This window comes from Pseudonaja textilis, chromosome 3 (genome assembly GCF_049901715.1).
Source record: "Pseudonaja textilis isolate UNSWEBS1 chromosome 3, rPseTex1.2, whole genome shotgun sequence".
Lineage (NCBI taxonomy): Eukaryota > Metazoa > Chordata > Lepidosauria > Squamata > Elapidae > Pseudonaja > Pseudonaja textilis.
In genome coordinates this window covers 99,087,528-99,104,006 of record NC_141992.1, presented here as the reverse complement: position 1 = coordinate 99,104,006, position 16,479 = coordinate 99,087,528, and the positions used below count along the sequence as shown (strand labels likewise).

The 16,479-nt window shown below is 37.3% G+C and overlaps 1 protein-coding gene across 2 annotated transcripts in view; it reads left to right on the top strand.

Moving 5' to 3' along the window:
* Positions 1 to 3: 3 nt before the first annotated feature.
* The window catches only part of RASAL2 (RAS protein activator like 2), a 242,552-nt gene continuing 226,076 nt past the window's right edge, over positions 4 to 16,479 (top strand). For both annotated transcript variants that reach the window (XM_087930466.1, XM_026703316.2), the window contains exon 1: positions 4 to 571. In XM_087930466.1, the coding sequence (XP_087786592.1) occupies positions 421 to 571 (151 nt within the window). In that variant the 5' untranslated portion in view covers positions 4 to 420. The remainder of the gene's footprint in view (positions 572 to 16,479) is intronic.

Genomic DNA, 16,479 nt, shown 5'->3' with positions numbered 1-16,479 from the left:
GCGTGGAGGTAGGTGTCGATGGGCGATTGAGTACGCCTGGCCGAGATTCTCCTTCGCAACCGGCAACTGTCCACCCGTGCCTGCTTGGAGCGAGGTCGGCTAGCTTGCTGAGGGCTCGGTGCTCCATTGCTCCTCCCTGGGATGCCGCCGGGGCTGAGGGAGAAGCCGTGCACGGGGCGACGGAGCTCCGAGTGTGGGTTGAGAGCGGGACGCCGAGCAAGCTCGTCCCAGGAGGCGGCCTCGGGATGGAGCAGCGGCGCGCTTGCAGCCAGTGACCGGGAAGGGGGCGGGCCCCGCCAGCCGGGGCAAAGCTGTAGTGGAGGACCGAGGAAGTGACGGGCTGAAGGGGCTTTGGTCGTGGCTGACCCCGCCGTGGGGCGGCGGCAGAAGCAGCGGCGGCAGCAGCAGCAGCAGCGGCGGATGGAGCACGCCGGGGAAGGAGGAGACTCTTGCTTGGAGCGGCTGAAGCATTCTCTACCCGGACCCGCGGACCTCGTCGGGGCGGCCAGCACTCTGGAGCGGATCCTGAGGGAATCGGTCTGTCAGCGGCAGGGCTGGCTCCGGGTCTACGGTAAGGGAGAAAGCCTTCCCCGCCAAACACGCGCCCTTGTTTCCTGGCTCTCCCGCGCCTCTTGTAACTCACCTCCACAGCCTCACCTTCCCCATCCCTTTCAGTACTTCGTCCGCGTTGCCTCCCTTCCCTGCAAAATATTCCTTCCTCCCCATCTCCCTCTCCTGCCGAAAGACAAAGCGAAGCGGGTGGATTCCCATCTCCCCGAATTGGTTAGGGTGGCTCTTCCTCCCCTCCCTCCCCCGCGCTGAGTTCTTTCCAGCTGGGGTGAAGGGCGATTGGATTGCTCCACCTGGTTTCCACCTGCTTGCGGTTCCATCCCTTCGTTCGGGAGCATCTGGCCAGGTACCCAGATCGCCAACTTCCCTTTCCAAGCCAGCCAGCTTTAAAAATGTTGCAGTTACAGCGTCTCTGCTCTGAAGGATTTTCTTCCCGGGACTGTCAAGAGCTTTTAGTATCTAGCTGTAGCTGGAAGTAAAGCAGAAGAAAATGTGTACCACTTTCTGACACACCTTAACCAACTGCATAACCCCACCCTGGCTTCTCTATGCAATATAGTCCTTTGCCTAGTGTTTCATCTGCTTCAAGCATATTATTAATGTGGCAAGGTATCTTTGCTTTTGGAACATCAGTGGGTGTCATTTTGTCTGGTTTGTGAATCACTTTTATTGCCCTGTTCTTAAAGGGGTGCCATTTACTGAATCCTCTGCTTCCAACCCACCTTTTGGAAGCAGCTGCTTTATCCTCCTGTGCAGTTGTGAAGTACCGGCACCCTCATGGTTCTCCCTCCTTTTTACCCATATAGCCATTTTGGCTTTATTTCTTGATTCAGGGCAGGAATGATAATAATTTCTAAATTCTGCTGTATACTTTTGGACCAGTGGTGGCAGTTGTCTCTGAAAACGCTGAAGTGTCTTATAGCTTGTGATTGCAAACTTTGGGTTTGAATCCTGTTTTAGAAGAATAATTCCCTTTGATAGGAATATTTTCTTTCTCATAAAGATGTCAAAGGAGATATTTCCCCCTTTTGATACTTCATTGATAATATGTAAGTTTCACATTTTATACAGAATAATAGCTAGAAGGGACCTTGGAGGTCTTCTAGTCCAACCCTCCTGCTCAAGCAGGAGATCCTATACCATTTTGGACAAATTGCTATCTAATCTATTCTTAAACACCTACAACTTATGGAGGCAAACCATTCCACTTAACAGTTCTGGAAATTAATTTTGTACAGTATATGTTTTGTGTGTCACATGCTTGTGCTGTATTTGTTACATTTGTTGGGATGGGGGTTAATTGCTAATCCAGGATTTAAGATGGTGCCTCAATACTCTATTGCTGTTCATCAAAATATAATGTGAATGTTTTAATAGTATGTGTGATTACCACCTTCTGGCATCAGTTCTTCTTCATGCCTTTAAAAAGTAATTCTTTTCAGCATCATATTAATACCTCCCTCCTCACATCTCAAGTTCAGAAGCACTATTGTTTATATTTGTTGTCAGATCTCTGTAAATAGCTATGCCATTGGATTCAGAAGGAGGTGGAAATGTTGAATGGCCAAAATTATTTTGTGTTTGAATTTCTTCTGGATTTGGGGAAATTGTAACCACATGTTCATAATACAAGATAAGGCTTTATTAATTTAAGAGAATTTTCCTCTTTGAACATTCAATTGTTTGAAAACATTCAAATTTGTTTTTATTCCTAATATTGAAAACAAGACAAAATTACTATTCTGCCTCAAATTAATGTAGTTGCAACAATAAATTCTTCATTCTTTGCAAAAGAGAAGGAAAGGGAAAAAGTCTGTACCTGTGACACTTTCTACCATTCTTGACAATTTCACTCTGCTCTGTTTGGGCTAAGTGAGGGGCAGCTTCAGAACCATTCAGTTGCTCTTAGAGTCTTTCTCAGGATCTAAAGTTCAGAAATTGGAAAGAGGAATAAGGGAAGTAGTTTCTCCAAAGGGAAATAGATCACAGTGTCATAAAATAAATAAAGCTAGCTTTGCATTAAATTCAATATATAGTATTTAAGAAGAAAATAAATCGGTTTAGCTATCTGGCTAATAGTGGGAAACACAGAAGCCTGAAGATAATCTCAAACTGATAACATTCTTGTGTAGTTTTCTTAACAGCATAATTGCTCAAAAAATCTTAGTAAGTTCAATAGAATTTACTTTCAGATGGGAATATCGGTTCATGGAATTAAAAAAAAAAAGACTGGTAGGGAATGATTATTTCAATATATGGTAAAATATTAAGATGCTGAAAATTATTAGAAAGCTGCCCATTGTGCTAATTTTGAATAAATCCATTATTCACTTGAAAGCAATGTGAAAACATTATGATCTGAAATCCTATCAGCTTGGGATCTGTATTTAAGCCCTGGTGTTTATCAGAAATCAAAAACAGAACCATTTTGTTTGACTAGTCTTGGCCCACCCACCCATAGATACTGCTTTCCTTTTGCTGTGTCTGCTTCTCCTCTGAGATAGGATGAGTCCCCACTTTATTAACACTTCATAAATGGCTCAAAACAGAATTATTTAGAATGTTTGTGCTGACATTATCATTTACTGGATTCTTTTTGTTTATTTTTGAGGTCTTGCATTTTGCATGCATATTTTTCCAAGTTATTCCATTTACAGGTTGTCACACTGTGAATATTTTAATGAATTGGATGATGTTGTAAATTGCCCAGAGACATTTGATTGTGGTAGGCAACAACAGATTTAATATATAAGAATGAATGGGCAGAGTATAAACCTCATTTTCTTCTCTTTCCAGATGTATTTTAGATTATTATTAATGACCTGCTTGAAGATATTGCCATTGTTCATCATGTGCTTTTGTACTTACTGACTTGCATTCATTTGGTAGCTGTATTTATAGCAAAGATTGTTGAGAGACTGGAAAAAGGATGTCAAATTCTTTAGTGATCTGGCTGATGTACAAGACTCAGTGTTATTTCCTATTTTTTTTTCAATCCTACTCTGCTGGTATGTAACCTCCTAAAATAAATCTGTATCAGTATGCCTCGCCTATTCCCATACTCAGATTTTTATAGCTTCATGTGTTCTCTGTGATAAAAATGCATCATGATTCAGTCTTAAAACCAGCAATTTAAGATAGTGAATATTGCCTTTATGCCTGTTTTGTTCCAAACTATGTCAGACTACACAATCCTTTCCCTCTGAGGGAGCAATTCACTATTTATTTCCTTGTTTGTTATGCAAGGGAAGCTAATACAAATGTTTTGCTGAACACTAAAATATTACTGGACTTCCAGACACTGCTGAAACATAAGCTTGGGCAGTTGCTGCCAAGTTAAACCCAGACAATAAGGGAGATGAAATGAGTAAGCTAGTAATATTTATTTGACTAGGTCTTGTTACTATAAAAGTGTGGTAATATCATGTATACTTCTAGGCAAACTGCCATATCAAATAATTTGTCACTATGTTATCTTAAAATTATTTGTCTCCACAGAATGGAATGGCCACTATTGACTTCTACTGAAAATTTTTTAGATGCTATAAGCAGTGACAAAAGTAAGGGAAGCCAGTTTTGACTTTAAGCACATCTACAACACTTTAGGTCAATATTTTTATAAAGTGTGGTCCAAGGACCTCTGGGGGCTCCCAAGACCCTCTTAGGGTTCTGTGAAATAAAAATGATCAAATATTAAAGATTGCAAAAGTTTAAAATCGTTTCATTCTTATTCGTACTTTTGATTAGTTAAAAAATATAGGGCTTTTTCCTGAAAAATATGTTAACATCTAATGGGTTTAATTTTATTGTTTTTACATGATTTAATAAATATTCTACAAATTTGTCAGTTGGGAAGTGAGGCAAGGTCCTGAAAACAAAAAGTTTAAGAAGCCTTAGGTTATGTTCTGGATTAACAGTATTGGCTCCGGCTGCTCTTTTTGATTTTCATACTTAATTGAGGCCCTTCATAATTTGCCTGAGAGGCAGAAAGAGCTTGTTACTAAGAATGCATAAGAAGTAGGGCAAAGGCTGCTCTCTATCCCAGAACTGGGGTTTCCACTGTCCTGGAGGTAGAGATTTCCATTCTTTTTCTCTCCACAATCTGTACCCGAATCTGTGAATATGCCTTTGATAGAACGTGATTGGCTGTTTCTCTGAAAAAAAAAAAAAGAATAAGGGTCAGAACCACAACTCTTTCTGTGGACCAGAATTAAGAAGTATTCCATTATCCCTTCCTGGTTTGTTGACAAGGAAATCCAGGCTGTTAAAAGTCCTGTGGGGTTCCTGTTGACATATGGAAAGGAATTATAGGGGGAAAAAAGCCTGGATATAAATTATCAAAGGAACCTTCTCCGATAACTCTCATAAAAAAACCTAAAAAGCCGTAAGTTCTTGCTTATAATTACTGTATCTTATTATTATATGAATTTTTGTCCTTTCTTCAGAACAGATTCATCACCCTCCTCCCACACCAATGTTCAGGAGCTTTCTATCTCTTTTTCCATTATCACTGATAAAGATGTTGCATTCCCCATAGTTTGGGGGATCCAATAGCAGGTTTTCATTGCATCTGCTTTTCCCATGTTTTCTCTTGCTGTGAATTAGAATGATTGTCGGGCAATGAACTAGTTCACTTCATGACGTTATATTTAGTTCTGTGCTTTTGGGAAATTCAGTGTTATTTCTGAATAACCACATATTCTAAGACACAAACATTAGAAATGTTAGCAATTGAGTGCTTAATATTCCAAAATTAGCAACCGTGTAAAATGTTGATAAAGCTCAGTAACCTGCATATTGATAGAGACTGTTAATAGATAGTCCTAAAAATTGCTGATGCTCTCTTATATATTTATATATCTCTTGAAATTAAAATCTATGAAAATATAGTGGTCTTTATTTTTCAAGTGTAATTGGCAACAGCATATCCAAAGAAACAAATAGTTATGTTTAGCTTATCCTAAAAGTAAAAATACAGGATCCTGTTTTGTTTAAGTGGACAAAAGAAGGATCTGATTATTTTAATATATAATTATACATTTTATTTTGTTTTTTCATTATGCTATTGCATAATTGTATGTTATTTGGTTGGTATGCATTGTGGAATATGTTTATCTATATATAAAAGAGAACCCAAAATCAAATTATTGATTAAAATCAAATTATTTAAGAAAATAATTATTAGTCTAGTTTATAGCCTGTATTAACCAGAGTACACTGGAAAGAGCTGGGGATGGTTCTTGTTTTTGTCGTAAGTAATGCTGGAAGGGAAGCTTGATAAATTCTAAGTACATTTTTCTAACATTACAGTCAAGGGAGCCATTAATATAATGACCATTCTCCGTTCAATTTTTCCCATATGTTCATTCAGGTGCAGAGATAAAATAGTAAAAGTGTATTTTCCTGGAACTAAATTAAATGTCTATGTAAAAACAGTTAAGTTTGAAATAAATTTTGGACCTTATCTTAGATCTCATTAACCTTGTATGATATTGCTCTAGGAACTGTGTACCACTTAGCATGAATCTCTTAGGAGCATTCAGGGACAGGAATGTGATGGATTTAGCAGTAATGCAATATTATCACCACTGAGATTATTGATAGTTCTGTAGAAAAAATGCTAGATGTAATGCTAGCAGAGATTCTGGCTGTGGTTTCAGTGTTTGCACATTAAGGGAAGAAATTTAACTTACCAGGGGTCTAGTACTACTGCCCAAACTTGGCTCCTCCCTGGGAATGGATATATGTAACATAACCTGTGGTTTATTTAGCACTTGTCATGAACCACAGACCCTGGTTTATTTATCTTGACTTACAAAAGAACATAATGGGCAAATAAGTCATTGTTTGTTATGAAAAAGTAAATGAATGATCTGAAAACCTAATAAAGGTTACATGGAAACCTTTAAAAATGTTGCAATTTTCACAGTAATACATTGACATCTAATCAACTGGTATTGGGAAAAGCTGTCTTAAAATTTCATATACCAACATAAAATATCAAGGGCATGTGTGCAGATCATATTCTTTTAGATTCATATTAAATGCACTTATTACAGTTACTTTCATAACTTTTGATAATACCTGGATCCGGTGAAGACTCAAAGGTTGATCTTGGTTACAGCTAGCCATGATAATACTTAGAAGGTTATTATTAATGTTCCTGTTGATCTGTAACTGACATTTTTATCATTCTTAATAAAAGTACCAAAATTAAATAAATCTACAGCTGATTCAAATGTGAGATGGTTTGAATTGATTTTATCTCTTATCTAGGTGAGATGAGATGAGATGAGATACTCTTTATCGTCACTTTTTTTCTGTGAACACATTAAAAAAGGAAATTCTGCCTGCTCTCAAAGGAAATGTATATTTGTGTGTGTGTGTATACGTACATACATACGTACATACGTACATACACACCCGTACACATATTTGCACACACACATTCTATACACACACACACACACACACAAATTAATCACTGTCCATTTTGAATACAAAGCGGAAAAAAGAGTTGAGAATTAACAAAGTCGATATATATGGCACAAAGCTATTACAGAATCTAATTGTTCTGCTTTGGATAGGACAAAGCCTCCTCCCAGAAGGTAACAAAATAAATTGGTCATGGGGAGGATGTGTTTTGTCCATGACAATATTGTGGACCCTGGTCAAGCAGCATTTATATGCTATGTCCTGGATAGAAATAATCTTTTCTGCTGTCCTAACCACTCTGTACTGCTTTCCACTCCGAAACAGTAATACTTCCAAACTACACAGTAATACAATGTGACAGGATACTTTCAATTGTCCCTCTATAGAAAGTGGTAAGGACAGGAGAAAGAAGATGTGCTCTTGTCATACAGCACAGAAAATGCAGGCACTGTTGTGCCTGCTTCACCAGTGTCTCACTGTTGAGCAACCAAGCTAATCTATTCGTCAGCTGCACACCCAGAAACTTGATACTATTAACCACCTCCACAGCTGAAGGTATATACTTAGTATTGAGACTTTCTTGTCTTGTCGCATGTTTTTAACATGTGTGATGAAGAATTTTTGGATGCTATTGTTGCTTGTATCATTATCATTGTAATGAAGATACAGTGAAGATACTGTATTTCCCAAATAAGGAGTTAAAATTATTTATTTTAATGGATGAAGGTACTATGACTACTTTTAATATCTTGGGAAATACCAGATTCAGCCATCGAGAGTACTGCTTGTGAATTTGTGAATTTTGTACAACCAGAAGTGTGACTACATTTAGAAACATTAACCACTAGCAATTTCTATACAATTTTCTTTAATTGACTTGGTAACTAATGACATATCCTAAATTACTTTCTGATTTTGCTGATGCAGAGATTATATTATTTCTGGTCTCTGCTAAGCCAAGCATCTATATGCTTAGAAAGAGACTGTTGACTGATATCTCTATATCTTGTACTTTCAGAGCTGAGGAATCGCCTGTTTCTTTCTCTTAACCTCTGTCTAACTGAATATGAGCTGCAAGCTTCACAGCTGCAATGTAATATAATAGCCTAATATTTGAATCTTCTCATTTCTTTCCATCCCCATTCTAGGAATTTACTTGATGAATAATTCTGAAAAAAAATTGCTTTCTTTTTTTCTTTTGTTTTAATTGGAGCTAGTGAAAATATCAACAAATGGAATGTTTGATTTTTTTTGGTTGGACTAAAATATATGAATATTTTCTTACTATCTTGTAATTTGGAGTAAAAAAATACAATTGCAGAGATAGTGTTTCTCCTCTGTCCAAAGAAGAAAATTGACACCAAATATATATTTTCAAAATGTGGGAAATGTGAAAGTTTTGATGTAGGAATAAAGAGACAATAAGATTTTTGCTTGATTCAACAATTCAATGTAATGTACATGTTCTGGATACTTTGATGTAAATACCATTGCAGCATGAACAAAGTTATATTTCTATTTCTGACAGAAATGTGTTATGCAAGTACCCAGGAAATCCTTCCCATATAAAATTATTAATTAAATAAATCCTTTCTTCCTTTGCTAGATTTGTAGACATAAAATTGAGTGTTAAAGAATTCTATGGCTTTAAAATGTCATTTCTGTTAGATGATGATTATCCTTTGCTTTAACACTTAATAAATTGAATCTAAAAATGCAGCCACCCATGTTCTTCTCAGTAGATAGATATGAGGTTTCTGGAGAATGTTCTGCCAGATTTTACTGTGTGTCTTTTGGATAAGAGTTGCTTTCTATCTTCTTGCTCCCTTCCAAAACAACCCACAGTACATGATGTGGCTTTTTGGTTTCTAACAGCAGCAAGCACGATTCAACTATATCTCAGTTAATAAAATTGTTTTACGGAGAATTAAATAAACGAAGCACATAGGCTTTTATAGAAATGCCAAGCACTACACAGCATATCTGTGGTCCAGGTATTAGACTAGATCTGTGTTCAAGTCCACTTCAGCCACAAATAGTCTCCCCCTGTTCTTGGGGGCAACGTCAGCGTGGAGAATAGAGGTGGTATTCAGCAGGTTCTGACCAGTTCTGGAGAACCGGTAGTGGAAATGTTGAGTAGTTTGGAGAACCAACAAATACCACCTCTCACTGGCCCCGTTCCCATCTATTCTCTGCCTCCCGAGTCTCAGCTGATTGGCTGGGTCTTCTTTTGTTGCCCTGCACAGGAGAATGGAGCTAGAAAGCAGGTTAATGGGGTAGGGTGGGAATGGAGATTTTGCAGTATTCTTCTCCTGCCACGCCCACCAAGCCGTGCCATGCCCACCAAGTCACATCCACAGAACCGGTAGTAAAAAATTTTGAATCCCACCACTGATGGGGAATGCTATGAATCCTGCCTGTACCATTTTTGTGAATCATTATCTCTTAGAACAGATGGTCTTAAACCTAACATTTTTACATACTGTTCTTAAGAAGAAATACCTCTAAATCCCATCACCTCTGCATATCAACCCTATGAGCTTTGACCAGCAGTTTAGCAAAATTTAAAAGAAGGGGTGGGGGCTTGGAAAACCCACATTTTTTTCTAATGAAATAGCAGAACTAGGTGGGCCAAGCCACAAACTATGTGAGCATGGAAAGGAATTTGCCATTGCTATGACTGACTTAATAATGATTCCATATTTTTGGCTCCTCAGATTAAGTAGAAAAACTACTTGTCTTTATGCAAAGAGGAAGCAGTTATTTATGATCCTTAATAGGACGTGCATTGAAAGGCCAGATTCGGAATCATATATTTCAGAAATGTATTTTGTTTGTTTTTTGTTTTTGTTTTTATTGGGTGTTACATAGCTGTATGGATGAGTGTGTTCAGACAAGGATACATCCCAGGACAAATTGTGCATTAAAACAGTAAATGGGAGAGACTAATTTCGAGCCAAACGGATTGGTTTTAGCTAATGGAAATGTATTAAGGCAAAGCAAATGTTTGACAAAGTTCATTAAAACAGAGTCATGCTTTTTTGATTTCATGCTTAAAAGGACCAAGTTTTAAATAGCTTTTCATTTTTATTTAAAGGCAGGGAAACTTTACTTTCCCATTCCTAAAAGAGAACTTTCCTTCTGTTTGAGAACTGTAGCTTGATGTATATATGGTGTGCCTAAATTTGATTTTTATTGTTTTTGATTACACTGTATTAATAAATATGAAAATAATCTTGTGTCTTTAAGAGGATACATGGTGATGAACTGTTGCATAATTACTAGGAATATTCCATAATAAAATAGGAGAGATTGAGTTCAACTTTGACAATGAATGTTCTCTTGTCTTGCATTTATTAACCAGAACATTGGATGGCATATGATATGGTCCTCTTTTAAAAATTCAGTAAAATAAATCATGTTTCGTATTTAATTGTATTTCAGTTTCCTTTGAATTGCTGTGATTGTATATTAGAATAAGGAAGGACGAAAAAAAATAAAAAGTAAAAGTGCAACAGCTTACAATGCTCTGAAATTGTGATTGCCTTTCATATAAAAAACTTTATAGATTCAGCATAAAGTTATAATTTTTAACCATGATTGATTACTCATTAGGTCAAATATGGCTTCAAAAGTTGTGTAGCATCATAAAGGCTAATAAATACAATGGCATATGTTTTTATGGAGGCAAGATCAATAGATGACTTCTAGGAATTAAATTTCTAGGTCCAGGGTGAGGTTAAACATAGACTGGTACTCCAACTATATATTGGGAGTTCTTTCACTTTAGAATCAGATTTATCTTCCTCTTTCAACAGTTACATACTCCTTATGCACTCTCTCCTGATTTAGATGTTTTTACAGTCCATAGTTTTGATTGGAATGTTCTTTAATATAAATGACATACATGTTTTTTCTCTCAAAGAAAGGAAAAACAGTTTCAGAGGGAAGATGCTAAGATTGTTTGGCGTTAATTTAAAAGACAATTGTTTCCTGCCTTGTTGCTTAAGTTGCTATATATATAAATCGCTGCAGGCAATATACACTTTGAAGGAATGAAAAATGTTAGAGGTTTGTGTGTGTTCAGTTTGTTGAATGAATAGAAGTCACAGTGTCATGTTAAAAAAAAACCTTTGGAGTTTCCCCCCCACAAAATAGGGTTTATAAGCTATATGACTACAAGGGCAGATTATGGAGTTGAGGTTTTTGAGGGTACCAGGTTCAGTAGGGTATAATATAAAGGGAGCGATTCAAATTTGCAAAATCGTTATAAGAGATGAATGAGATATTTTCTTATTTTATAGACAATTTGTTGTACTCTCTGTTATATGACTACGTTAAACTCATACTACTAGATAATATTCGTAAAAGGAGAATTCTCAAAAACTTCTTCCTTGTATATCTTTCTTCTGTTCTCTTGTATACTCCTCCAGTAAAATGTGTATATGAAATACTTGCCATTGTTATATATAAAAACAAACTCCCATGTTTTCTTTCAATTTGCTTATCCATGATACCTAAAATAAAAGTTCTGGCTTCAATTTTAAATCCATTTTTAATATTTTACATCCATGTTTAATAGTTTAATATAAAGTAAGGTTGTAAATTTAGGTAAGAAAAACAAAATGCACAGGTATAGTATATGTGATACCTCGTTTGATAGTAGTAACTATGAGAGGGATCTTGGAGTCCTAGTGGACAATCATTTAAATATGAACCAGCTGCCAAAAAAGCCAACACCGTTCTAGGCTGCATAAACAGAGGGATAGAATCAAAATTACATGAAATATTAATACCACTTTATAATGCTTGGTAAGGCCACACTTGGAATAGTGCATCCAATTTTGGTTGCCATGATGTAAGAAAGATGTTGAGACTCTAGAAAGAGTGCAAAGAAGAACAACCAAGATGATTAGGGTACTGGTGGCTAAAACATATTAAAAAAATTGCTGGAATTGGGTATGCCTAGTTTAATGAAAAGAAGGACTAGGGGTGACATGTTAGCAGTGTTCCAATATCTAAGGGGTTGCCAGAAAGAAGAGGGTGTCAAACTACTCTCCAAAGCACCTGAAGGCAGGACAAGAAGCAATGGGTGGAAACTAATTAAGGAGAGAAGCAACTTAGAACTCTAAGGAGAAATTTCCCCGACATTTAGAACAATTAATCATTGGAACAACTTGCCTCTAGAAGTTGTGAATGCTCCAACACTGAGAGTTTTTAAGAAGAGAAGAGACTGGATAACCATTTGTCTGAAATAGCATAGGGTTACCTGCTTAAGCAGGGGGTTGGACTAGAAGGATCCTTCAGAGGTGGTATTCAGCAGGTTATGACCAGTTCTGGAGCACCGGTAGCGGAAATTTTGAGTAGTTTGGAGAACTGGCAAATACCACCTCTGACTGGAGATTTTACAGTATCCTTCCCTTGCCACGTCCACCAAGCCATGCCCACAACACCGGTAGTAAAAAAAATTGAATCCCACCACTGAGACCCTTCCAACTCTGTTATTCTATTCTATTCTGTTCTGTTCTATTCTCTGAGTCGAGTATGGGAAGAATAGAGAGAGTATGAATAAAATTTAATCTCACCTTGTTTGATAATCTTCAGAGAGACAAGGATCCATTATATTAAAGAAGATAAGGCAGCAAAATGAGCAAATCTGCTTATTCTAATAGCTATATTCTCTGACTGCCTATCTGAAGAGGATGGATTCTGCTGTAACGAGCAACACCATGATTCATTCATTCATTCATTCATTCATTCATTCATTTGTGTTAGGTGAAACCTGGCTCAAAAATGGAACTGTGAGAGGGACCTTGAGTCAGCAGCGCGTGGCAACAGCCAAAAAAGCTAATACAATTCTTGATTGTATAAACAGAGGCATAAAATCAAAATCATATTAATGAAATATTAGTACCACTTTATATAACCCTAGTAAGACTGCACCTGGAATACTGCATCCAGTTTTGTTCACCACCTTACAAAAATATGTTGAGAGTTTGAAAAAAGTGCAAATAAGGGCAACTAAGATGATTAAGAGCCTGGAGACAAAAAAAATATGAAGAACAATTTCAGGAATTGGGTGTGGCCAATCTAGCGAAAAGAAGGACTGGGGTGACGTGGTATTCCAGTATTTGAGGGGCTGCCCCAAAGAAGAGGAGGTCAGCTTACTTTCCAAAGCACCAGAAGCCAAGACAAGAAACAATGGATAGAAATTAAGCAAAAAAGAGAAGCGACCTGGAATTAAGGAGAAATTTCCTAACAGTAAGCACAATTAACTAATATAAGCAGGGGTGGGATTCAGTTTTTTTAAACAACTAGTTCTGTGGGCGTTGCTTGGTGGGTGTGGCTTGGTAGTCATGTGACTGGGTGGGCATGGCCAACTCAACATCACTCATGTCAAGGGGTGCTTCTCCTCGCCTGGCCTCTCATGACAGTGGGGATGCTGCAATGGTCGTAAGTGTGAAAAACGGTCAGAAGTCACTTTTCAATACCATTGTAACTTTGAATGGTCACTAAATGAACTGTTGTAAGTCAAGTACAAAAATACAGAAAGCTTCTTTGCTTGCAAAAAGCTGCCCTAAATACCAATCATTAGATTAAAAATACCTGCAAGCCGGAGTTACAAATCAGGCAGGGTGCCAGAGCACCTTGAGGAATGAAAGTAGTTAAAATGCAGTGATAACTATCAAGCAGCCAACTCTTGCTCATAAAGTGAAACCCTTTAGCAAGGAGGTCATTTAAGCTCTCCAGAAAAAGCACACCTGGGAAAAGCAGTCCTTAGATCTATTTGCACCACTTAAAAATACCAGCTGGTCTCACTCAGCTCACAAGATATCCTAAGGAAATCATCCAGATTTAAGGAAATGCCCCCCAGAAAGGCAGTAAAAAACATCAGTGCCAAGCTTGCATCCTGTCTCTTGGAAGTATACCCCAAAAGGACAGTGCCAGATAGTACTAAAGCAGTAAAGGAAGACCCCCCTCCCCGGATAGAAAAAGAAACCATGAGGCAAGAAAAAATTCAAACACAATACAAATAATTAAACCACAACAGTAGCTGTTGCTTGTTGAAGCTGAATAGGGAAAATTATCTCATCAATAAACACAGGATTAAACATCACCAAGCACAGAATTAACCTTCACCAAAAACCAGTTTTAGACCAAAACTCAGAAAGGGTATGTAAACTCACGTTTGAATGTCAATCTTTTTAGCTAGCCAAGAAGCCTTGCTGAATGTCACTCGTCTTGGTTCCCTGTCACTAAAAGCTTTGCTTCATTATTCAATTATTTCTTCAAAGTGCTGATTATCCAGGGAAATATTTCCTCCCAACAGCAGTGTAAAAAATTAAAACAACCCTTCTCCTTTAAGAAAGCCAAGCCTCAGAAGCTCTGGAGATAGGAAGTCTAGGCTGTCTGCCAAGAATGTAATAAGGGTGGAAAAAATCAAAAACTACCGGTTCTCCAAATGGCTTAGAAAGTTAACAAGGGGTTAACTATAGAACCGGACAGAACCATTTGAATCCCACCCCTGAATATAACAGCTTGCTTCACACGTTGGTTGCTTCATCACTGGAGGTTTTTACGAAAAGACTGGACAGCCATCTATCTGAAATGGTATATGGTCTCCTGCTTGACCAGAAGAACTCCAATGTCCCTTCCAGATCATTTCTGATTTTAAGATTTGATTTTTATAGCCACCTATCTCAGCAAGTGACTCTGGGCAATTTTTAACCTGGTGTCCTGTTCTCCACTGTGTGAGACAATCAGAGATAAAGCTTTGGGCTTGATTGACTAAAGTTGTGGGAGCACAATGAGATGTAATACATCTATAGGGGAATTGATTTGCATAATTTCTTCCTAATTTTCATATAAAATTAGTGCAAATGCAAGAGGATGCATTTTGTGTGCTATGTGACAAAATGTAATGGTGTTATTGGAAGGGAGAAAGATGGAAGCAGAACCAGAATTAGCTTGTGTCTATAATTGACTCTGGTCTCCTGTTGTCCCACCAAACCATCTACTGTTGCTGATGATGTGATAAAATCATGTCTCAAATGTCAGTGAATGGTTCTTTGGCATTGCTTTGCTGCTTGGTATTTGCACTATGTAAGGTGGCTTGTCCCACCATGTTGAGTCTTCAGCCTATCTTGGCCAAATTATTTACTCCAAATTACTCCAAGCAGTAATCTGACCTCGTTTTATAATTGCTATATGATACTTATTTCAGCCTACAATGGAATAGTGATTTATCACTAATCTTTATGAGTGATGAATTGTAAAAATAGACTATAGTTCATGTAGAAATGAAGCCAGCGGACACAGTATTTGAGATTTAATCTGTTAGCTGTTTTAGCAGAACTTAAGTTTTAAAATGTCAACACGCTTACCGGCTTCATACATCATGCTATAATTTCGTTGTTTAATACAACATGCTGAACCAAAAACCATAGTATTTGGCACAACACAAAAAGCCAAAACTTAAATAAACTTAAATAAATCTTACTGTGGCTTAGTGCCCAGTGTGAATTAGGCTACCATTAATGCAATTTTATGTGAGGGTTGTGAAAATAGAGACTGATTTCAAATCCCATGAAATCCTTCATGTACAATCATATATATACTGATGAAAGTTTTCAATGAAACCAAAGTAAGCCATCACATAACAGATTAGGTAACAAGTACAGTGTAATCATTGATACCATTAAATGGAATGCCTAAACCAGGAATGTGGTAATGATGAGTTCTTTATACCTATTTTGAATTAGCTTTGAACTCCAGTTCCACTGACTGCCAAAAATGGACTTTGCCTGATGGGAATATGATAATACATTTTAGTGCATGTGATGTCTCACTATGTAAAAAAACATGAAGAAACTGCAAATAAAGAAATTAGAAATGTTATAGCTTCAGAAGCTATAAAAGAAGCCTGATAATTGTAAGATATTTCTGATCTCCCTGAAAACAAAAATGCAGCAGCAAATGACTTAACAAATGATTTCCTGCTTGCTAATGAGCAAGGAATACGAATTGCCATCTGCAATATGAAACAATGATTTATTAAAGCAATTTCCTGTTTCATGGTTCACTGAAAAAAAAGCTTGAGAGCTATTGTTTCATTGTACAAACTGAATGTTATCACATAGCAGAATGTAAACAAAATGGTAATAGCTAATAGAAAGCCCAGGTAGAGACTGCTCAAGTATTGGTCAGATTGAATAGAAAACTCGTGTTTTCCCCAAGTAATCCTCTTTGCTATTGACGCTGGCAAAAGTGGGAGCACAAAAGGCAGAGTTTAAATTATATAGCTATTGCTGTGGTGATTATTGTATAAGATTCCATATTTGATACTTAGGACTGTATCAATATTCATACATGCATTCAAATCAAGCAAGCTTCCCAGAGTAACAGACATTATGTGGGTATGCTGACATATTTTGTGTTGCAATCTATTAATACCACAAGCAGATAGATACTTTA